This window comes from Desmodus rotundus, chromosome 1, assembly GCF_022682495.2.
Source record: "Desmodus rotundus isolate HL8 chromosome 1, HLdesRot8A.1, whole genome shotgun sequence".
Classification (NCBI taxonomy): domain Eukaryota; kingdom Metazoa; phylum Chordata; class Mammalia; order Chiroptera; family Phyllostomidae; genus Desmodus; species Desmodus rotundus.
In genome coordinates this window covers 20,569,458-20,593,805 of record NC_071387.1, presented here as the reverse complement: position 1 = coordinate 20,593,805, position 24,348 = coordinate 20,569,458, and the positions used below count along the sequence as shown (strand labels likewise).

At 46.3% G+C, this 24,348-nt stretch overlaps 1 protein-coding gene across 2 annotated transcripts in view; it reads left to right on the top strand.

Annotated features, from left to right (window-relative positions):
• The window catches only part of PALM2AKAP2 (PALM2 and AKAP2 fusion), a 406,552-nt gene that overhangs the window by 86,150 nt on the left and 296,054 nt on the right, over window positions 1-24,348 (top strand). For both annotated transcript variants that reach the window (XM_045195065.2, XM_045195066.2), the window contains one exon: window positions 14,706-14,751. In XM_045195065.2, the coding sequence (XP_045051000.2) occupies window positions 14,706-14,751 (46 nt within the window). The remainder of the gene's footprint in view (window positions 1-14,705; window positions 14,752-24,348) is intronic.

Below are 24,348 nucleotides of genomic sequence, written 5' to 3'. Positions count from 1 at the left end.
ATCCTAGGTATTTCATTGTTTTTGAAGCAATTGTGAATAGGATTGTTTTCTTAGGTTCCCTTTCTGATATTTTGTTATTGGTGTATAAAAATGCAACTGACTTCTGGATATTTATTTTGTAGCCTATTAATTTACTGAATCCATTTATCAGTTCTAGTGGTTTTTTGGTAGAATCTTTAGGGTTCTCCAGAGACTCTAATAAAGTCATTCTGGGGCAGGCTCAGTGATTCGTGAAAGGTTAAAAGTGCAAACTCTCTCTCTGCCAAAGCTTCTCTGTATGACCTTAGATAGTTTCTTAATTTTTCATGTCCGAAGTGGAGAAGATAATAGCATCTCTTCTTAGAACTGTGGTGAGTTAATATAGCAGTAAGAAGAGTTTGACGTGGTTGAGTGCTCAGTAAGGGTATCTGCCATCACTGCCATCATCCTCATCCTCATCGATGAGATTCTGGATTAGTGGTTCTTAATCCCGGATGAATAATAAAATCACCTGGGAAAAGTAAAAGCAGATGCTGATATAGCTGGTCTGGGTCTTGGGGAGCGGTGTTATTTTAAAGCATCCAAGGTTTAATGTGGATTCACAGCTGAGATCCAGCAGGCCCTAGATCAGTGCTTCTCAGCCTTGAATGCACACATGATTCACCAAAGAATCTGCTAAAAATGCAGATTTTGATTCACAAGGTTTCAGGCGAGCCTCGAATCACATTTGAACCATGATGCCGATGCTGCTGTCCACAGACCACACTATGAGTAGCAGGCTTTAGAGTAAAACCCCTGACAACAAACAGACAAACCCACGGTTTGGTTAGCGGTTCAGTGTCAACACAGAAAACGATTGTGACAGAGGCCACTCAGTTCCTGGTTACATCCAGGCCCATCAGATGCCAGTGCCACACTCTGCCGGGGAAGCTTCCCTGGCCCCTCACTAACACAGCCAAACCCTGGGAGGAGACTCAGGCAGGCTCTCTCCGACTTCTCTGATAAGATACGTCAAGTGAACATTCATTGCTGTCCCCGGAGTTCTTTCAGAAGGCATTTAAGGAAATACTGCGCGCCCAGCACCTCACTCTTCAGATTGTGCAGCTCAGGGTCATCCTTTTGCCGATAAAAGGGTCATTTCTGCGTGTGTCTAAACTGCTGAGTCAATGACCCTGTCAAGTGGGAAGAGTATGATTGCCCCTGTTTTTGGCATAAATGATTTGAGTGTTTTTCCAACACCATTAAATGCCCAAGTCCCTGGCCCTCGATTTGGTCCAGGTGTGACAGTCAGAGGCTTACTGTCAAACTGGGCAAGTGAGGGGGACGGAAGATTTAAACCAGAGCCAGCTGACAGGCATGGGATATTAATTCTGCAAACCCATATCTGCGTCTTCTTGCAAACTCCATGTGATTTCCCCTAAGCCACCCTCTGCAAGGTTGAAGTTGTAAGCAGAGGGCCTTGCTGCTTGGGTGTAGGACATGGGATTCAGAGCGTCAGGAATCACCCTTAAGGCAAAGCTGAGAGCATCTTTATCTACACATATTTAACATTACAGCATCCTTTTTCTGTGTGTTGATTAGGCACAAACAGTATTTATTTACCTGATTACAAAGACTTTTTACATAGCAAACCTATCCTGTAGGCCACAGGTGGCAAACACAAGGTCCGCGCGCCAAATAGGCCCTCCACCTTGTTTTATCTGGCCCGGCACCTTGTCTCTACCTGGCTGCAGTGCCAAGCTCCTTGCCCCTGGTTAAGGAATAGTTACATTTATACAGTCCTAAAATTACATTCGGCCCTCTGAAGGCAACCGCGAGGCTGATGTGGCCCCTGGTAAAAATGAGTTTGACACCCATGCTGTAGGCTTTTATTTTATGTTTTATGATTCCTAAAGTCTGGAGTCAACACTGATCTTTTTTAAGAAGGCATGCATTATCCATCATCCTCATCACCAGAGCAATGAACGCCAACACAGACCTCCTCATGTATCACACAATATAGATGTTATTAGCCTCAATTTACCTAGGATTAAATTGGGGCCCTAGAAGTTAAGTACCTTGCCCAGGTCCCCCTTCCTAATAAATATGGAGCTGGTATTTCAACCCAGGGCCTCCTGGCACCGATGCTGTAACCACTGCACTGGACTCTTTTTCTAAAAACGCTGCTACTCAGCATCTATGAGAGTGTTAGTACCTGCCACGCTTGGGCCAAGGGCTCCACGTGGATTATCTCCTTTTGCCCTCACAGTGCCCATATAGTTGAGGCACTGTTCATTTCATTTTCTGATTGAGGAGGCCGATCTTAGAGAAATGATGTCATTTTCCCGAGCTTACACTCCCCCTTGTAAGCAATCAAGCTGGGGTTTGAACCCAAGGGACTCTCCTTCGCTGCTTCTTGCTCCCAGACGCTCCTCTTCTCCAACCCTCGAGAGAAGGTTTCCTGGATCTGCCCATGCGTTGCTTCCATCAGTGCCCTCCTGGGCCCACTCCGCCATGCAAGGTAGCATTTTTCACAGGTCCCAGGGGCCAGGACAGAGACATCATTGGCGGCCATTATTCTGTCCACACTCACACACCATTTCATCCTTCTCCCACGTGACTCCTGCATGGTCTTCCATCTGCGTCCTGCTCACATCTTCTTCCCTCCCTCATCCCTGGAAGCCAGGGTGATCTTTTCAAATCTAAATGCATCCCTTCACAGCTTGTCTAAACCCTCCCAAAGGCATGATCTGACCGGCAACTCTCTGGCCTGCTTTCTCACTGATTGTCCCCTTGCTGCCTCTGCCCCTGTCACACTGTTTCCTTGTTATTCCTCCAGTGTGCCAAGGCGTCCCATTTGCTGTTGCCTGAGCCCAAGGCACTCTTCCCTCAGTACTTGCATGGCTTTGTCACTTGCTCCATTCAGGTGGCTCTGATGGTCATGTCATCGTCTCCATACCACTATCTTTCCTTCATGTGGTTGGTTTTTCAGAACTTTTCTGAAGTTATGTTGTAGGGTTCCCCCCTTTTAATGTCTCTCTCCCTTCCCTGAAGGGAAAATGCAAAAAGGCAGCTTCTTTGTCTTGTTCGCTGTAGATCCTCAGCACGTGGGACAATGTTTGATATGAAGCGTGTGCCCAATACATGGTAAGGAAAGAAGGAAGGAAGGAAGGAAGGAAGGAAGGAAGGAAGGAAGGAAGGAAGGAAGGAAGGGAGGAAGGAAGGAAGGAAGGAAGGAGGGAGGGAAGGAGGGAGGGAAGGAGGGAAGGAAAAAAGGAAAAAAGGAATGGTGGAAGAAGTCACTTAGTTACTACCCTGTTTTGGTTGTTATCTGAGGCCTTATCACTTACAGAGGATGCTACTACTACAAATACCTCAAAAAGAAAGGAATCGCTTTCACCTCTTTCAAATACATATTATTTATAATACAGTTAAATCATCCCAACATTTAAATAGTTCCACTCAGGTACACACTCCCAACAGCATGAGCTTGTTCCCCGCTATTGTTAATCTGCCGATGAGAAGCCGTGTGACCGGAAACTCTGTGTGTCGATGTCCTCATCTGTAAAACGGGGATAATAATGATAGTGCTGGGCTCACCGGGCTGTCATGAGGCTTATGTCAAAGTTTGCAAAGCGCTTAGTAGGGATTCAGGGACAGAACAAACATCATGTAAGAGTTTATTAAATTTTTTTTAAGCCAGGCTTTTACACTTAAATTCAAACTATTCTCACCAATAATCAATTCAGCCTTTATTTAATTTAGAAAAGCATTTGGAAACTTTCAGGTTTTTACTTTAAGTCAATTTGTTTCTGTTTTCTTATAACTTAGGAAAATACTAGTTTACACGCCTATTCAAGCCAAATGGCAAAAGTACATCCTTGCTGATTTCTTTTCTCTACCAGTGGTCATAGTCGTACCAATAAGTGTCTCCTCTGTGGACTAGGGCTGTTACCACATTTTTCTTAAACTAATAGGATTATCAAATTCAGGACTTCCCTTGCTCAGAGGTCAAGTATGAAATCTCCAGGCTGCTCTGTAGTCCATCCTAAAGGACAGTATCTTTATTTAGGGTGTGGGGTGGGGTGGGAGGAAGCTTGAAACCTGACATTCATTTGTTGTTTGTCTCATTAGGTCACCACCTTGGAAGGCTGCTTCCCCCTTACCACAGAAGTCTGCTCCATTTATTTTGGCTCTAACCAACCTAACAGTGTATTGAATTCAGTGATAGACTGTTTTCCTTGGAAGCTGGAGAGTCCAGTGGTTTTAGATCAAGCTTGAATTCTTGCTGCAAGTTCCAAACTGGAAGTCAAATGACTTCATTCAATAGTGGTGGGGTTCGAGAGAAGGTGGGGCTGGCCTTTGGACAGTGGAATTTGAATATTGGAGGCTATTCATCATGGTGTCTAATGAGGCAGAAGTTAATGCTCTTTGAGAGTGATGTCAACAAACCATTTTCTGATCCTATTCAAAAGCAGTGTCCTTATATCTGGTTTTGTTTGTTTTTACTATTTCCATCTAGAACAGAAAGCAGTTTTAAGCTAATCTTGTGAGACAAGAATGGATTGAAAGGATTCCTAGTGTATATAGGCTCAAGACAGACCCTTTCCGAGGCAGAGCGAGTGAAGGCCACTCTAGAAGGACTAAATGCTGGATGGGCATAAGGTCCGATGAAGCTTCGGTCAGAGAAAGACAGTAGAGGTAGCCTACACCCACAGAGGGATCCTTTGGAGCCCGTGCCTCTTCTCTGCCTGCAGCTGTGAGTGGGAACTAAGAAAGGGCACCTCTCAGAGTGGATAGTGGGCAGCTTGGACAGCCATTGGCTAGGTCAGGGGAGATATGGGACTGAGCAGGGGTTACCCAGACTTCCGGTGATTTGCATTAATAACCAAGGAGAGCATCCTGGCTCTTGGAGATAAATCCACTCTCTTGTCATTCTCAATTTTTCTGATATTCTAGGTTATAGAGCAGAGATTTTTTTTTTTTTTTTAAACCAAAGGTCCATGAGGCTTCTAAGAGTGTCTGTGGAAGAGTTCAAGGTCTTCCTGAAAGCTCAGGAATTTTATACAAAATGTTGTATGCATGTGCATTGCATGCATAGGAAATAGTCCATAGTTCACATCAGATTCTCAGAAGGATTCTGTGATCTTCCCTCCTGCCAAGCTTAGAACCGTGTTGTAGATGGCATCATAAATCACAGCGTAGAACAAACACACTGTACTCTTATCTCTCACAATACGTGCAGAATCTGGCAAAGCCTTGGACTGCAAACTCTAGAGGTAAGAAGCAAGAGTCAAGAGCATTTCTGAGAAAGTGCTGGTCTGGTCTGAAGGGCCAGCCATATTCATGTCTGCTATCTTCGTCAGCTCAGGCGGTTATAACAAATTACCACAGGCTGGGCGGCTTACACAACACACACTTATTTCTCATAGTTCTGGGGTCTGGGATGTCTGAGATCAGGGTGCCAACAGATGTGCTTCCTAGTGAAGGCTTTCTGCCTGGTCTGCAGCTGGCTGTCTTCTTGCTGTGTCTTTACGTGGTGGAGAGAGAGAAGAAAGCTTTCTACTGTGTCTCCCTATAAAGGTACTAATCTCATCACAAGGGCTCCACTCTCATCCTCTAATCACCTCCCAAAGGACCCACTTCCATCCCATTGGGGATGAGGGTTTTAATATATGAATTTGGCGGGGTAGATACAATCATGCAGTCCCCAGTGCCTGGTGCTGGGCTCAACAAGCAGCTCTGGAGCCTTCACTGAAACACGGGCACATCTGTGTGGAAACACATCGAGTGATACAGATATCAATGAATAAGCAAGACTGTGTTCATATTATAAAAGAGTATTCACCGAGCACCTACAATATGCCAGGAGCTTTGGATACAGCACCTCACTGGATCATCACAATAATCTTATGATAGAGTGGCTTAAGCTCGACGATGTCAAATGAATTTCTCAAGGTCATTAAGTGGTAGAATTGGGATTTAAGGTCAGGTTTGTCCAGTCCATGCTTCCTCCCAACTGAAGTAAACAGCCATCGTGATGGGGGGACATTGATTTATCTGTCAGAAAGTCACACACTATGTTAGGAATTGGGAGGAATAACCAGTTTTCCTTCCCAAAGGGACTGTCAGGCAAACCCTGTGGGAGTGGGATTTCTGCAACTCTGTGGAGTTAACATGAGAAGACTTGGAAAGTTAGAAAAGGGAGGGGGAGGCTGCATTCCAGGCATAGCTCATGGTATGAGAAAGCACCAAATTTGGAGTGGGACAAACAGATGAAGAAGGTGTCAAGTTCTCTGGGGAGGAGTAGAGGGTACTGGAGGCTAAAAAGAGTAGAGCTCTGGCAAGATGCTCTGGTGACTTCGCTGAGCCTCAAACAAAGGAGAACCATCCCAGACTGCAAGGAGCCCCCCCACCCCCTTCCCCATGGAGGGAAGTGCCACACAGTGAAGGGGACACAGTCCCAGATGGAAACTGACTGCCTGTTCCACATGGATGTCTTTAATTCTAGCAGAGAACTAACTCTGGTCACAGGAAAAGCTGTCTGAATTGCAATGACTTGTCCATTTGTAAAAGATGGTTTAACAAGGGCTGGACTTAAGGGCGAATGAAAGGTAAGGAATTAGAGGAAGCAAAACAGTAACTGAGTGGGAAGAGGGGCCAAGCAGGACTGACAGGAGGCACCTGAGTCCTCACACAAGCATCAGCGATCTTGCATCCAGTCGTGGGTGCACAGCACTGAGTCCAAGCCCGGTCTTGGAATGCAACAACCTCCTTGTCCCCCGCCCCACCCCAGAAAGGCTGCCTGCCGCTGAAGAAAACAACTAGAATGGCATCGCAACATATTTGTGTCAGAAGCTCAAATTTGTGTCAGAAGTGGCCCTGCCAGCTGCCTTGCTACCTGTCCCCAAGGGGACAGACACTGCTTTCACTGGGGAGGTTAGGGGAGCCGCTGAGTGTCTGTATCAGAACAACTGGACCAGACTTGGGAACTCATGGGAGTCTGGGAACTGCTTTCTCCAGCCCACAAGATCAGAATCTTATTTGTGCTCATACCCTTCTCAGAAGCCAAGGATGCAGACACTACAATGAAAACAAGTTCCTTTGTCAAGTCTGCACAGGCTCCATCCTGGGAGCCTCCAGAGGGGCTGCCTTGCGCGTGCTGGGGCTCCCCCAGTGCTCCTGGCTCCCACTCAAGCAGCCGCCTCTGTTCCTCCCCCAACCTCTTCAAGGATGCCTTCCCCTCTAGTGGGATAAATTTAGCTCTGAATGAATGCAGAAAAAGAAAGCACATTAATGCAAACAGACCAAATAGCTTTCAAATATAGGTTTGACACACACACAGTTGGCACAGAAGATCCAAGTTTTCCTTTTTCCTTCTCTCCTACTTCTCCTTGCTTCTTCCAGGTCATCCTCAGACCCCTGCACCCTTTTCTTCATTTATTTAAGCTAATTCAATATGTAGATCAGAATACAGGGCTGTTTATCTTTGGACAAATAAAATAGAAGTCACTTGAGTGACTGAGGAATAGCAAGAAGGCAGAGAGAGCCCTGAATGATGTGGCTCAGTTGGTTGGGTGCCGTCTTGCAAAGTGAAAGGGCACCGGTTGGATTCCCAGTTAGCACAGATGCTTGGGTTGTAGGTTCCGCGCCCAGCTCAGGTGTGTGCAGGAGGCAACTCATCGATGTTTCTCACAGTGGCATGGGTCATTATTGTGTGTCGGTTGGATAGGCTTAGAAACCCATCAGAAACTTATAAGCCTCTTTTGTCTAATGTGTTAGGAGTCTTTTCTCCTGGTGGGCTGAGTCTGTGGCTGCTACAGAACGTTGTGCAATCCTCCTGACATCTCCCGGCTGACCTGCCAGCATCTCCCTGAGGCCCTCACTTTGAAGTCATCCCTTTCACTGTCGTTTTTCAAGCACACAGAGCATTTATAGTTCTCAAAGCACTTTCTCACTCATGAGTTCCTTTAATCGTTCTAAGAATCCTTGGGGAAGTTAGCTATGCCTATTCCCGGTTTTCAAATAGAGAACCTTAGCTCAGAGTGGCTAAGTGACTTTTCGGAGGTCACACAGTTAGTGGCAGAGTTAGGATTAGGACCTAGAATTGAGATTTTTATCTTGTGCTCTTCCTACTCCACTTCAAGCTCCTTATGGAAAAGGCAATTTGTCCACCAGGCCCAGCTGGGAGGGTTATGTATTAGAAGCAATTTTTAAGACTGTGACCTCTCGGTGATACAGGCTCAGAAGGGCTAGAATTGAGTTGGATCCATTTGGCCAGTGTTTGGAGGGTGGACTAGAGGTGGACATGGAGTATTAAGACCCTGGACACCCCAAAGGGCATCAGAAAGGCTCAGTATCCACAGGTGGAAGGAGCCGAAGCTAGACTTTCCAATTTCACTATTCATTCCCCAATCAGGCGGGCACACAGGATTTAGTTGATAGGCCACTGTCCCTCTGCCCCCAGCCCCACAAGAAATCTCTCTCTTGTCAGCGGTGCTGACTTGCAGAATGTGTATGGCATTGTCAGACCATGGCTAACAATGAAAATGTTGACGGCCATGCTGCATAAAGGGATTCCAGGCTGACGGGGCACATCATGGCCATTGTACTGAGGCAAACTAGACTGCCCCCTAAGCTCTCTGAGAAGCTGATGACCCGATTGTGTCTACTGGCATTACAGAACCAGACTGGCCCTCCCGAAGGCTCTTTGGCTTTGTAGCTAATTCACACCCACATGGAGAACCAAGTACACCAAGAGGCAGTTTTAATATGTAGGTATGTCTCTCTCCTCCTAAACCCTCTGAAATTAAGCTTTCTTTTTCATTGCTTCCTAGGACTTAATCTAGCTCCTCTTATGAGTTGCTTCTCATTCCTTCCTAGTTATAATTACTAAATTGATCCATTTCAAAAGATAAGATTGTAGGAGTATATGAATCATTAAAAAGGGAGCCTGGTGAACAAATTTCTAGACAATAAGTGACACAGAGCAGAATCTTCCCTTTTAAAAGGTGAGAAGAGAGAAGTACTCACTGATGTGAAGAAGTTTAAGAATACCGAAAGTTCATTAAACAAGAAAAAAGCTTACATAAAAGGCTGGATAAAATCAAGTCACTTGGTTTGGTCCATGACGCTTTCAATGAAGCAATAATTGGGTCGAGTAATTATGACCTCCAATGGCTGCTCTCGAGCATTTTATACCTGTTATTTCTGATTTATCACAATTTCCCAGTGAGATTACAGTTATTATCCCCCCATTAAATATGAGGAAAATGAGTCTAAAAGGATTCAAGTTAGTGCCATCAGTGAGTCTGAGCACCGGATTTTGACTCATCTTCAGAGCTCATGCCTTCCTCCTGTGCCACACCCACCTCTCGCTTCCTAATCCCACGTTTCAAAACTTTTGTCAATAGCAAGACTATTATGAACCCACATCTGAAAGTCTCAGCAAGTAAATGAAGAACGATCGCTCACCATCCAGCTATCATTCCTACTATTCCTCGCAACAACCTCTGTTCCTCTGTGGCTCGTGACTTGGTCCACTGACACTGCCAAAGCTAACCCAGAGAAAAGGAAACCCGCGAACAGAAATGCTTACACTCATTTCTAGGTAGATTCCCAGTTGCTCATATTGAACCTGCCAGGCAGAGACCTCAGTGCCATCCAGCCTAGTTTACTGCTCATGCAGGTGCACTGTCTCACACTTCTTCTCTGTCTTCTTGTACCAGGGGCACTCCCTGTATGAACCTATAGTTTGAACCCCATCGTTAAAAACAGCATGTACTTGATATCCCATCCACTTTCCCAAATTGTTCACAACCACAGGGGCCAGAAGGGCTCCAACCCTGTTCCCCTCCTTTTAATTCTGTGCAACCATCACGTATGTTTTGAATGACCATTCGCTCTACAAGGTCCTGGGCAAAAGACAGCTAATACAAAACACAAACATTGTAGAGGACGCTGGCGTTCCTTTTAAAATTACTTTGTCAAAGGAAAGCTTCAAGCGACGATGAAATTTTAACACTCTTCACTGCTGCTCAACAAGACTTTGACGTTTACCCACTCGATGGGCTTTGGCAAGTTATCTCCTTTCAGTTTATAGAGCTCCTGTTTCCCCCACAGGGGCGTAGGCTGTGGGCATTTGTGGTTCCCAAAGGACTCATACCCTAAAACAGAGTTTGAAATTTTTGTTAACAAAACATGTATTTTGCAAATCTGGCATTCTGTATTCTCTCTGTGCAATGCTATGCAAAGCAGCATCTATCCGAAAAACCATTAAACAATACAGATAGTGCTTATGCAACACAATTTGTGTCCCAGCATGAACCAGTGATTCGTTACATGCGTCACATACTATTGTAATAGATCTTTCCAGATTTTAAATGTGTGGAGGGCAAAAAGTCACCGATATTAACACTGGACTATGACTTCTTTTCTTAAAAAATATTTTATTTATTTATTTTTACAGAGAAGGGAAGGGAAAGAGAAGGAGAGGGAGAGAAACATCCATGTGTGGTTGCCTCTGCGTACCCCCTACTGGGGGCCCGACCTGGCCTGCAACCCAGGCATGTGCCCTGACTGGGAATCGAACCGGCGACCCTTTGTTTCGCAGGCTGGAACTCAGTCCACTGAGCGACACCAGCTAGGGCTGGACTATCTCTTCTTTGTAATACCAAGCTGTAGCCTAATGTCTGGTATAGGAGAAGTTACACAACAGAATTTTGTGAAAGAAATGGCAAATTTGGGGTTTAAATGTCTGTATTTGTAATGGGTTCAATGATTCTAAAATGCTAAAATTAGATATGTGAGGGGAGAAGTGCTGGAAGAAGAGAAAATGTTTTCCCTCTGCTCTTTGGCCGCGCATTAGCCATTCATTTCACATGCCTCCCCATGCCTCTGTTTCACTTAGGATTCTTAGTCCAAGCAACAGGAACTGATTCCAGTGGGTAGGAGCAGAGAAGGCGTGAACTGAGAGTGCCTTAAAGTGGCTCACAGAACGGCTGGGAAGGCTAGAGAAGGAGGAGGCTTAGCCAATGGGCAAGACAAAAGGTGAGCTACCAACTTGAAAGAATTCTCCAATGCTGTGTCTTCAAGATCCTTGACAGGTGCACACACCTGACAGAGCCCAGAGTGCCAGCCATGTCAGAGGTCCCAGGGGACCTGGGGGTGCAAGTGTCTGGCATTTCCCAGCTTCCGTGAGACATGGCTCTCACTCTCACTGTGGCTTGTAATATGGGAATTTCCCCAAGATGGAGAGGGATTCACAAGTTAGGCAGCCAAAATTTATGAAAGAGTCTGCTATACTTCCAGCTGGCCAAAAGTCTCCTTTGACTCTTTGTCGTACTTCGACAACCCTCAATACTGAGGAAACACATTCACTGCGTATTGTGCGTCTTAGCTGGTTAATATCTCAACTGTTTAAAAACCACTGAGAAAGTACACACGATTGGTCGTGAGTCTTTGTCTATTTCTAGTAAACTCAGTTAGTACAATGGTTCTGAACCCCTAACCCTTCCTCCTCACCCCCTAGAAATTTAACTCCGTGCATGTATTCAGAGAGATGTGCCCCAGGAGATTCTGATGCATGCTTCTGGTTGTCAAACATGTTTCGTTTTCCTCCCATGTCCCACAGCTTCTTTACAAACCATTTCTACTTTTCTGAACTCCCCCGCCATTATACCACCAGTCTCAACCAGTGACCCTTCCATCAGCTGGGAAGTCTAGGCCAGCTAATGCACACTCACTATCAACTTCTCTCTCCTTCACCTTACAATGTCTTCTCATCTTCACCTACTGTCCTCCTGCCCTACTTTGCTAGTTCTTCTTTCTAAGGCTAAACTGGCCACCAGTGCTCACCTGGATGCTCTTTGGTCTAATCTGAGACCTATCTAATACTTATCTTCTCTGTGACTATGTCTTTGACCTCATTTCTATGATGCCTAATTCCCTTTGGCCCTGAAACATTCAAATCTCACCTGACCTAATACCCCTCAACTTGACCCTGCTTCCTATAGACCACCTTGCTATACCCCTTGCCACCCACCCCTTCATTCTTCACATGCATAGATTTGAAAGGAGTATTCTGTACTCATGGTCGCTTCTTCCCCACCTTCCAGGTTCATCCTCCACATATACGGTGCTCTTCCAGTGCCACCCATGGCTTCCTGACTGCCTGAGCCAACGGCCTCTTCTTAGTTAGTGTCCTTGACCTCTCAGAAGCATCTGACCCTGTTGAAAACCCTTCCTATTTTTTCCCTTCTACTTCTCGGGTGATACTTTTTTGGATTCCTCAGCTGGGCTTTCTCCCCTTCTTGTTCTATTTTCTCCCTCTGGCCATTCTCATTTCTTTAGCTATAACCTCAAGGTAAATGACACCCAGACATGGGTCATGAATCCTGATCCTTCTGTCCTGAGCTTCAGATCTTTCTAGCAGGTCACCTTTAAAAATGGTGCTCAGGTCCTTCTTCCACCCCATCTCCTCTTCTGTGATTCCTTTTAAAAAATGTATTGTGAAATATTTATAACATAAAATTTACCTATTAAACCAGGGGTGTCAAACTCCTTTTCAAGGGAGGGCCACATCAGCCTTGCGGCTGCCTTCAATGGGCCGAATGTAATTTTAGGAGTGTATAAATGTAACTACTCCTTAACAGTTAAGCAAGAGCTCAGTGCTGCTGCTGGGTAGAAACAGGGTGAAGAACTGGACTCGGCCTGCAGGCCTTGTGTTTGCCACCTGTGTATTAAGCTAAGTGTAGGCGTACAGCTGAGGGACATTATGTCACCTACACTGTTGTGCTCCTCTGAGTATTAAGAACATGGGCTCTGCCGAGTCTGGGCTGAATTTCAGTCCCAGCTCTGTGACTCTGGCTGAGTCTCTCTACCTCGCTGGCCCCACTTGCAACATCCTGATAGTCTCGACTCTTGTTGGGTAGCAGTCACTCTGCTGAAGAAGTAATGGTTTTGTCCGTGTGTGAGCTGCTGCTGGAAGTGAAGAGAAAACGAATGGTTTGAAGACAGGGATGGGTCTGAGCCAGAAGCAGAAGTTCAGCTATATTGGAGTGGGATTGTCCAGTCTGGCATCCGCTTGGCTTTGTGACACAATCGGCTCCACCTAGCCCCGGTATGCAAAGGAAGAGAAAACAATCAGGCAGTAACATTGGTTTGGTGACTGCTCCAGTCATCAGGCAGGGTAGTAACTGCTCATCAAGTGACAAGTAGAATCTCTGTGCAAGCTGCAAAGGCCATTTTTGTTGATTTGTAAGAATTTGGCCAGGAAAGAGATTTGGGGAAATTTTATGTGCATACCTTTTCAAATGCTTTCTTAAGTCCTGCGTTTAGAGAAGCATCAAGGACCTTAAAAGGGCACATTGGGTTTTTATTTTTTTATTTTTTGGCGTTTATTTCATTTTTTGGAGGAGAGTCTGCTTATGAATGTTGCAGATTCTAGCAGTCCCTCCTGAATGTTAAGAAGTATTTTGTTTGATTTTTAGCGTTTATTTCCTTTTGGACTGGCCTTATCCATTGCTCACATCCTGCCAGGGGCCTGTCACAAAAGATGCGCTCTAGGCTGTTGTCTGTTTCAGTAAAGAAGAGGTCCAGTATTTTAGTGACCAGGTGCTATTTTTCATCTTAGAGACTGTGTTGAAATACAGACCCTCAAAGAACTTCAGCCTGGAATGTCACAGGGTGGTGATAGAACAGATTGCCCTTCTCAAAGCACCTTCATAGACTTTATCTCATTCGTTACTGACAACTCTATGAGGATTACTGTTGTGACCCTCCATTTTCTGATGAGAAAACAGAGGTTCAGAGTGGTTAAGTGAGTTGCCCAAGGTTTCACAGCTATTACGTTGCCTAGCCCAGCCTAGCTGAGCTCGCAGGATTACAAACACTTTCGGCCTCTCAGAGGTCTGTTTTGAGTTATACCTCGGGCAGCGGCCTTGATATCTGAGGACCCGGCCATCTAAGGCTTCCCGATTGGAAATGTCCCCACGTGGAGCCCAAGCATGTGGCATGAGCTACAAGGCGACTAGAAGACTCAGCGGCCACAGCTGGTAGATAAGGGCAAGTGCTCTGACCCCCTCCCCGACCCCCCCAACCAGAGGCCTCTTGGCTGGCATCTGCTCCCTGGAGGCGCCACCTCGTCTTGCTTGCGCCCCACAGAGCGTGTGTCCACCCAGATGCGCCAGCCGTGCGCCCTAGCAGCTCGCTGAGCGCCGAGCTCCAGGTGCCCACCCGCGCGCGCACTGCCTGTCTGCACCTTGGGGACCACCCACTCCCTCCCTGCGGCGACAGCCCCTACGTCTCCTGGCTGTCTAGAGCCGCCAGGGACCGCGGCCCCCACTGCGGCCCCGAGTCCCGCACACCCCAGGGGCGGAGCAAGGCACTGAGACGTCAGGGCGGTGAACGAGCACAGGGCGAGCGAGCCCTCCCAGCGGCTGCCCACGGCCCTCGTTCCCCACTAGCACGGCCGGCGGCGGCAGCGGGGAGATGCAGTTAGCAGCGGCGCTGGGGCGCAGCCAGGCGGCCGGGCGGGCGGGGGCCAGAGGCTGAGCCCCGGCCAGCCAGGCGGGCGAGCCAGCCGCGCACACAGCTCTGCCCGCAATCCCCTGAGCGGATTCCAGGCGTCCGTCGGCTCTCCCCGGGTTCTAGCAAAGCCCCCCGGGGTGCCCATCAATTTCTTTGAGTGACTACAGCGTACATTTGTTTCTCTTTCTTCTTTCCTCTCCCTGTGTGCCCTTCTCCAGGATGGCAGAGGCGGAATTGCACAAGGAAAGGCTGCAAGCCATAGCTGTAAGTCCACTTTCATTTTACTTTCTTGCTCTATTGTCTGGGATGCAAAGGGAGCCGTGTGTTTCGGGCCATGGACATTCCAGCACAGTAGCCCACGGGGCATGTGTTGTGGGGATGTAAGTCTGTCGAGGCTCAGCGATGCTGCTGCTGCTTTTACAAGTCTTGTATGGAAACCCCCAGGGCGCGCTTTGGGCTGGGGATTTGACTGTGGAAAACTGGCTTGGAAATGAGATGCTTGCTACTGGGCTTTAAGGAAAGACTAAACAGACGCGTGGTTAGGGAGAGTTGGGGGGCAGGCTGTGGTTCCTGGAATATTATCACCCAGTGCTCAGTAATACTTCTGACTTCATACCCGGGAGAACGGAGGGATCCGTGACCGGAACGGCGGCTGCCATCCTCTCTGCGGAAACGTTTCTCTGCTAAGTGGAAAACCAGCCGTCAGCTCCACTGCCAGCCACGCGGTAGAACCTTCTCTCCGAAACCAACCAGGAGCGTTTATTTTTCTGGTTTTGATATTGACAAGGGCACTGGAGCAAGCCATCACGCTGGAGGGGCCTGGGGACTTCTCATAACGTCTGGGTCCTGGGGGTAACATTCCAGAGAACCTCCTTCTAATGGGTGTGGATAATCTAAAAACCCATTTTCAGCACACAAAGGAGCAACCAGTTTTGGCAAAGTTTATATGCACTTTTAGAAAAGTGTACCCATCTGTATTTTGGTAAAAAAAAAAAAAATCCCCTCTCGCAGACTGCCTGGATCTGAGCAAGCTTCTACGGTGTTGCCAATGATCCGCAGATGTGGCATTTTTACTGGAGCCGCCACAGCTGGATTATATATTTCCTTTGCAGAGGAGGGAATGATTACTGCTGCTATATGAAATAATAACAATTAAAAGAGAAGGTCTGTTAACATATTGGCATACGAGAATCACCAGACATTTTTCTACTTAAGTACTTTTTTTTTTTTGGTCCAGGAGTTCCTTGGAAACACATATAAATTTGTTGGAGAAAGAGTGTGTAATATTTTGGAAGCAAAGCGTATTACAGTGTTTTTTTTAAAAAAAATCCTTTGGACAGCTTCTTTGTTGGGGAAAAGGCACACAGGCCCTTCTTTTTAAAAGAAGCATTTGATGTGGTCTCCGTGGCTCTGAGACCCTCTTTATCAAACTCTTCCACTCTTGAATGTCTTAGAGACTTAGGGGGAGTTTGCTAGAGGGCAATACTGTGCTTCACCGATCGAGCAGTCTTTGAGTTCTGGTCCTCAGAACTCAGGAAGGCGGTTTTTCCTTTTCTCTCCCTTTCCCTTTGTGCCTGTGTATTTTGATGGTTAATGAAGTTGTGTATGGTTTCTAAAGTTAGTGGCCAGGCAGTGTGGCCAGTGCATTGTGAACTTGATAAGAATGGGGATAGTCAGTTATTGGTACCATGTAGCTGGTGGGGGTTTTATATAAACTGCATAATGGGCTGCTTCACCCCTCCGTGAAGTGGCTACTCCAGAGAACGTTCGGTGGCTCCCATAGGCTGCTGGTGAAGGTTTCCAACAGTTGTCACAGTTTCTGCCTTTGCATGACCAGCTTTACTGGATGCCCGAGGAACAGCTGAGCTTCATGAAAGGACTTGCTTTCTGATCGGGGAGCCAATAGCAGCTAACACGGGGGCCGCCCCTTTCCAAGTGGCATCGGGTAATCCAAGCAGGGGACAAGAAAGATCTAGACAGACTTTTGGAATGCTCGTCGGTGTATGAGAAGAATAAACACAGATACTTGTGCTTACTTTGTTATGGAATTGAGTTTGTCCTTTGTACCTGGGAAGATGTGGATAATTCTCTTGAACATATCAGCCTCAATGAATATATGTATATGTTGTTGTCAGTGCAGGTTTTCCAACAGTGAGATCACTGTGTGTATGAGAGAGAAAGAGAGAGGGGGAGAGAGAGAAGAGAGAGAGGGAGAATGGGAGAGACGGAGAGAGAGAATGAATAAGGGATGGGGAGTGGGAGTGGGGAGCTTGTGATCACATCAGTAATTCATTCTAGTCATGCTTTGGCTTAGAGTACACTCCCCAAATTCAGCAAACCCTGCTTCTCTCTTCCACTTTCTTAGAGTTTTCAGGAGCCCCCGAGGAGCTCACAAACCCACCTTCAGAGCCTAGCACTCCTGAAGTCTCTCTAGACGAGTCCTCACCTCTTCACCAACTTGGGCTCCTCTCCAAGGGGCAGAGCAGACAGCCTGGGACTCCACTCAGTAGGGTCGTGGGTAGTCTTTAGCCTGGTCTCACTTTCTTCATCTATGAAAGGGACTCGTGAGTTCTGCCTCAAGGACTGATTGTAGGATTTAGATATGATGTAGGTAAAGTACCTGGCACACAGCTGCCCATGGAGTTGAGGCAGAGCCCCCAGTTCCTATCTACACTGCTGCCTTGTCCTGTGGGGACTAGAGGTGACATGTCTGAAGGGGAGAGTGTCTGAATGGCCTTTTTTATGCCTTTCTTTAAGTCACTGAAGGTCAGAGCTCTGCCCAGCATCACATCCTCTACTTGCTTCAGACACAGGCATGGAGACGTCACTTGAGGATTCAGTCAACACGTACTTACAGAATGCTTCCTCTGGGATGTACTGGCCACACCAAAAGGGCAGTGTCCCCGAGTCTCAGCCACCAGAGGGAAGGCTTTACCCTTTGCACACTTAAGTACTGAAAAGTCTTATGCCTCAGGATACTTGTCCTGTGATCATCGGAAGGGAATGAAATGCTCAGAAACTCTGGCTCTTCCCGTTGAGTCCAGAGGCCCCTCAGTGAGCAGAAGTGAATTGCATTCTATTTCCTGCCCAAAGCAACAGAAAGTCCATCTTTGACCACTGTCCCCACTCCCGGGTGCTCCTTTCACCTCTAGGGACACTTCCAAAGCTATAATTCTAGAAGACAGAAGAATGCCTCTGGAGCAGAATGCATGTGAGTGGTACTCCCAAGGACTAATCCTGCCACTTTTTGAACATTCTTCAACAAGGTACTGCATGACATGCTTTTTTTTTAACCTTAAGTTGTTAATAGTCTAATGAGGGAAATAGAAAAGCACATAAACAGTTACTGTACAGTGCCAGGAGCACTGATGAGCATACATGTGGAGCTGGGGTGAAATATAAAATAACATTATCACCTTCCCAGTTAGCAGAAGGCATTGACCTATTTGTTTGCTGTTAGTTTCTTTATTATTTATTTGTAACAGTTACTTTGAGAAAGAAAAAGCCCAAAGTGTGAAGTTAAGTCAGTAGCTAATGGTACAAACTCAGTAATAAGACTAAAGTACATTTTAACACGTGTTATGCAACTTAATCCTGATAATAAGTTGATGAGGTGGGAAGAACTACATTGTCCATGTTTTATAGATGAAGAGCCCAATGCCAACAGATAGTGTCAAAGCCAGGATTTGAACCCACACTACAGGGCACTGGAGCCTCTATATTAATCATTACCCCAGGATGGTGGTGTTGTCTCATGATTCACCCACAAGCTCGTCATGCGGGTGTTTCCAGCAGCCTCAGTGTGGGCTGATGGGGGAGATGCAGACTGACTCAGTAGCCCTAGGCAAGTCCAAGACAAACCAGGAGGCCCACATCCTTTTGAGAGTCTTCCAAGTTGAGTTTCAGTGCATGGAAATGTCCCATATAAGCTGTAACTGAATGAGTAACATTCCCTTGGGGAAGAGGTCACTGGGTCTCAGTGGGAACCAACTCTAGGGGAAGATGTTGTGATGTCCGCAGAGCCAAGAGGAAGAGAGTCTCCCGTGGGCATGTGTGAAGATGCCTAAACGTTACAGAGGGGGTCCTGGGCAGAGGTGCTCAAAGCCCTATGGACAAGGCCTCAGGCGGGCACCACGACCAACCCGAGTGTGTTCATATGCACTGCAACAGGAAATGCCAATCTCACCTGCACGTGGTCTTTAGGGAATTGTGTCATTTAGTAAGAGCGTACTCTATGGAATAATAAAAGCGATCTTTTGCATTTGCATACCACTTTACAGTTTAAAAAAAACCTACACATATTACCTGTCCGGGCAGGCCTCATTGTGTCCACTTTATAGTTGAACACGCAGAGGTGAACATCCAAGTTCACACAGTGAGATGTGCAAGAACTGGGTTAAGTCCAGGCTCTCCTGCCTCTCGGTCCCCTGTGTCAGTGGCCGATCTGGCCTCCGGTGAGTGCGCTGATTGGGGCTGGAGCTGCCATAGGATTCTCCTGAGCTAGTGTTCTCAGAGGGCGGGTGGGGGAGGGGTGAGCTTGGGCCGGGATTTGCCTCTATGGAATCTGCCTCTCTTTGAGTCTCACCTTGGGGCCTTCTTCCTCTTGGAACCCTTACCCCTAGAATACAGTTAGTGGGCCTGTGGCTCCACCTGACCCCGTTTTCTGTGTTGAGAAGGCCTGTGTGTAGGTGGATGGCACAGGCTGGGCTCTTCCCTGCACTTTGCAGAGAAATACTTTTGATGTTCCCTTGGATTCATCTCTCAATGCTGCTTCTTCCCTTGGAGCGAGATGGCCTTGAGTACCAGGGTTGGAGTGGGGGACCACGGGCCAAGGAGGCCAATCTTCCTGCTTTTTGCCCCAGCCTCTGTGATTGGCCGGCATGGCCTGGGCAAAAGTCCTGGCTTTGATTGCCATGGGATCCAGCCCAGCCCAGCTTTCCAGGTCAGGGATCCCTCAGAGGGTTTAGAGCCTTAAACCCAAGCCTATAGTAACAAAAATGCTAATACTTAAGGGGACTGTCCCCTTACATGCGCCTTGTAAACCTCAGTCAATGTCTGGCAGCTGCAAAGGACTGGAAAATTGAAGATGCTGGCCCCTCGTTGGTTATTTACCATCTCAGAGACACAGGTGATGCCCTGCTTCTAAAATTCCAAGTTAAGGCCAAAAAAATAGGTTGTTCGGGACATTGGTGCTGAGGCAGGGTTCACCCTGGCTGAACCTGCAGGGCCACCCAGCAGGCAGTTGACACTTTGGGCCCATTTGGAGTCTTTGGCGGGTCTAGGAGTGCGGAGTCAGGTCCTGCAGAAACATTCACAAGGCTCATATAGCTCTCCAGCCACTTTTGTTTGTACCTCTTGAGTAGTTCAGGCTTTACCTCTTGGGAAAAGAAGCAGCTTTTTGGGCAAGTGCCCTGAGAAATATTGCAGTCATCTTTAAAAAGCCAAGCAGGGGGCTTGTGGGTTATGATCTGTCAAAATTTAAATGAAAATTGGGGCTCGGTAGAGGCACTTCTACATTTCTTTGGGGCTACCCAATGCTTCTGGAACCCCTGCTGTTGGTCCTTTGAACTACCCACGTTTCATTACTGATCCCTTTTGGAGATGGTATCAACTTGCTTGGCAGTAGGAGTTGGTCATCCTGTGGTATGACATTGACTGAAATGGCAAGTAGGCATTGATACCTGGAGATGGTGGTTCCCTCGGCTGACAGTGCAAGTTCACGAGCATAGATTCTGGGGTCCACAAGTCTTGGCACAAATACTGGCTGTTCTAGTAGTATCTGTATGACCTTGCTGTCTTCTGCTTTCCTCATCTGTCAGACGGGATGCTGACCTTACCGCCCTCGTGGGATTGCTATGAAGGTTATTTGAGAGATTTAATGGGAAATGCACAGAAACCCCCTAGCAAAAGTGTTCTATTTACAATAAGTGAATCAACAAATCATAACGCATGCACCTATACACAGAAAAATGGACACCGAGAGCTGAAGATGAAGTCTATTCACGTCAACATTAATGCCAAACTGGGAAATTTCAGATGGATATAGTAACTGCTGAGAGTTTCCCAGGCATGAGGAGAGTGATAACAATAAAAAGGATTGTTTGTAGTGGGCAGGAGTTGCAAAGGCAAAAGGCCCCAGGGGCCAGCGTGTAACATAAACGAGTGACACCGACGGGTGGGAAATTGTGAGGGCCTGGGAAGCAGATGCCACCTCTCAGTTTCAATACAGATAATTTATACCATGTGCGAACGTGGGCCTGTGTGGTCACACCAACTCATTTTCAAGAGAAAGCAGAAATCTGCTCTTTAAAAATGTGGGCTCTCCCATTTAAAAAAGAATGGTATCAACTAGTTTAAAAACTTGTTAAAAATTTATGGACAGCACAACAATTGCTTTTGGTCAACAGGTTGACCTCTCGTGACCTCCAGATGTAGGTAGAGCTTGAACTTTACAACGTGCTTTCCCGAGATCTTTCATAATATTACAACATCAGGTTGCATTTTCGCCAGGGCTCTGTGAGTTCGGTCTCTAAATGTTTGGATCATTGGAAAAATAGTGTATATTTGCCATATCTTTTGATGTTAAGTGAGTTCCTTGCAATCACGGACATTGTAACTCAGAATACTCCCATCTCGGTAGGTGATTGCTATCTGAAAATTAACAGAAACATTTAAAAGACAATTAGTACCTTGAAGTAAGAAACTCCTGTTATTATAGAAGAATCTTTAAGAACAAGGTATGCAAATCTGAGCCCATCACATATCACCCGGGCTGTGCGAGATGATTTCAGTTTATCAGTGTCAAGTAACAGATAATATAGGGCCACCCGACTGGGCTCAGAACTTCTCATCATAGGAGTAACTTTTTGCCAGAAATGGAGGAACACAGTGATTCTTAAAGGTGAGTGCTTTAGGGTAACCTGGAGGGCTCTTGAAAACACAGATTGCTGGGCCCTATACTCTCAGAGTGCGTGACAATGTGCGTTTCTAACAAGTTCCCAGTTACTGCTCCCAACTGCAGCTGCTGTTCTGGGGCATACACCTTAAGATCCCTGGATGAAGAGGCAGAAGACACGTGGTAAAGGGAGATTGTGACCTGAGTCTTGAAAAGCGGCCCATGACTGTTGTGACATGCTCCGGGGTTTGTGAGGTGTGCATATTTTGAAGAGGTAACATGGAATGAAAGACCAAATTCAGTCTTAAGTAGTGAGAGCTTAAGTATTGCTCAGTTTGAGGGGGATGGAATTGTGTTCCTTTCACTTCAAGAAGTCTTTGTCTTGTGTAGTTTCTTTAGTCTATTTAAATAAAGTAATAGTTCTGTTAGTCACTTAAAGATACCTATTTGAGGGGTATGCTTGGGGTTGGCTGATTAAAACTGTGAGCAGCAAAATTCAATTGGGGGAGCCTTAGGGAGCACCTCAGTGAGATGGGATGTCTTGCAGTGGGGCAGTTATCTCACAGTAGAGTGGGAGGCCTTTGGAGAGAGATGCACGATACAGATCACGAAGGTTTGGATGGAGAAGTCTCTCAGCACATCAGCCAGTCAAGTCTTGTGGCAGCAGCTCCAGCCTGCAGAGACAGAATCTCAATGCAGCCGCTTCTCACCTGTGCAACTCTAACAGGATGCCAGGATGAGCAGCCACTGAGGTCTGTTTACTTAACCGTGGTCAGTGATTCTCCTCAGCCAGTCTAGGTGTACGCAAGCATGGCGTGTCATCGGCACATGGAAGAGTAGTTTATTCTTGCAAAGATGTCCCACGGGCTTCCCTCACCATTTTGGAGCTTCCATTGTTTGAGTCAGCCCTTCATTTTCAGAAGGATTTAGCCTCCCCCAGATTCTTATCTGTCTTAAGACACAAAGCACAGAGGCCGCACTGCACAGGATGAGACCTGAGAAAATGGATGGACTGTGGGCGATGGCCGAGCACCCTGGGGTGCTTCACAGAGGAAAGTTCGCACATGAGGGCTGTGGGGTTGGGTGCGTCCCGCACAGCCGAGACCTATTTCGGACAGGAAATGCCAGCAGAAGCGGAGGTTCCTGTGGGGTGCTGCATGTGGAGCTGCATGTGACCTTGGTTAATGATTATGTCAGTCCTTTTCATTAGCCTCATGTTGAATTAAAATCTTCAAAAGGAGATTATTAAATACACCCAGAGAGAGGCAGGCAGACAGACAGACAGAGACAAGCCGATAGCCCATTTCCATAATGTTAAACATGTATTAAAAATACTTCGGAGTTAGCCTTTGGCTCTAGGATCAATGCTTCGGTAGCATTGTATGAACTTAGCTCGAAGAAAGGAGTAGCGAGTTGGTACCTTTCCCTTGCCTAAGCTGGAAGGGGAAAGAAAAGCCACACGCCCCCCCGAGATAAAAGCTCCAGCTGTACGTGAAAAGGCGGAGGGCCAGATGTCAGAACACACCCTCCTGCCCATCCTGTGCCTTCGCCTATCTCATTACCCTGCGGGCTCCTAGGCTGTTGGCAGTCTGTGCAACACCGAATGTCTTCAAGGCATTTGTAGAACCTGCCCTTACTTTTTTTGCTGAATTATACTGGTCTACTTACTCTTCTAGGTGGGTGGGATTTTTTCCCTTCTTCTTCTAAATTATAACGAGTCATCTGAGTATTCAATTTATTTTTAAATTCAGGCCTGAAACTGAAAACTTTGAGGGTTATAAAAAATGTTATTCTTAAGCAAAAAACATGCTTGAAAATTTAACCCCTTTGGCGGTAGGCAAGGGGATCTTCTTTCTCTGAGTTTGAGTCATAATGCCAACCACTCTGCCGGAGTAAATACCACACGGGACTTCAGGACTGAGGCAGCTGTGATAGTATGCGTGTCCCACGCGTGACGTGATAGTCGGGCATCTAGGAGAGGTGTCTTTTGGCTCAGAGGCATGGAGTCCAAACAGTGGCTTCCCCAAGCTCCTGGTTGTTCCTTAAAACAATTTTTTAAAATTTATTTTATTGCTATTCTTTGGATATTGCTACAATATCTTGAAATTAAATCTTAAAATCCTAAAATCTAATCTTGAAAGGAATATTCAGATTTGTATCCAGTTTCGTTGTTAACCTTTCAGTCTTTAGCTCTTACCTTTCTCCTCTCCTAAGACAGTGGAAAACACCATACTAATGGCTCCAGCTCTTTCTAGCTTTACTTCTTCTTTTTTTTTCAATTACAATAGAATTTGTGCATTTCAGTTGTACAATATAGTGATTAGATATTCATATGCCCTACGAAGTGATCACCTCAGTAAGTCCAGTCCCCACCTGACACTGTACGTAGTTAGGACAATATTATTGACTGTATCCCCTATGCTGTACTTTACATCCCCATGACTATTTTAATAAATGGCAATTTCTACTTCTTAGTCCCTTTCACCTTTTTTACTCATCCCTCCAGACCCTCTTCCATCTGGTGACCACCGATTTGCTCTCTGTGTCTATGAGTTTGTTTTTGTTTTGTTTGTTCTTTAGATTCCTTTAGATTCCACGTATAAGAGAAATCATATGGTCTTTCTCTGTCTTTCACTTAGCATTATACCCTCTAGTTCCATCTACGCTGTTGCAAATGGTACGATTTATTCTCCTTTAAGACTGAGTAATATTCCATTCTATATATGTACTGCATCTTCTTTACTCATTCGTCTACTGAGGGACACTTAGGTTGCTTCCATGTCCTCGCCATTGTAAATAATGCTGCATTGAACATACTGGTGCATATATCTTTTTGAATTAGTGTTTTGAATTTCTTCAGATAAATACCCAGAACTGGAATTCCTGGGACATATGGGAGTTCCATTTTCAATTTTTTGAGGTATCTCCACACAGTTTTCCACAGTGGCTGCACCAGTCTGCATTCC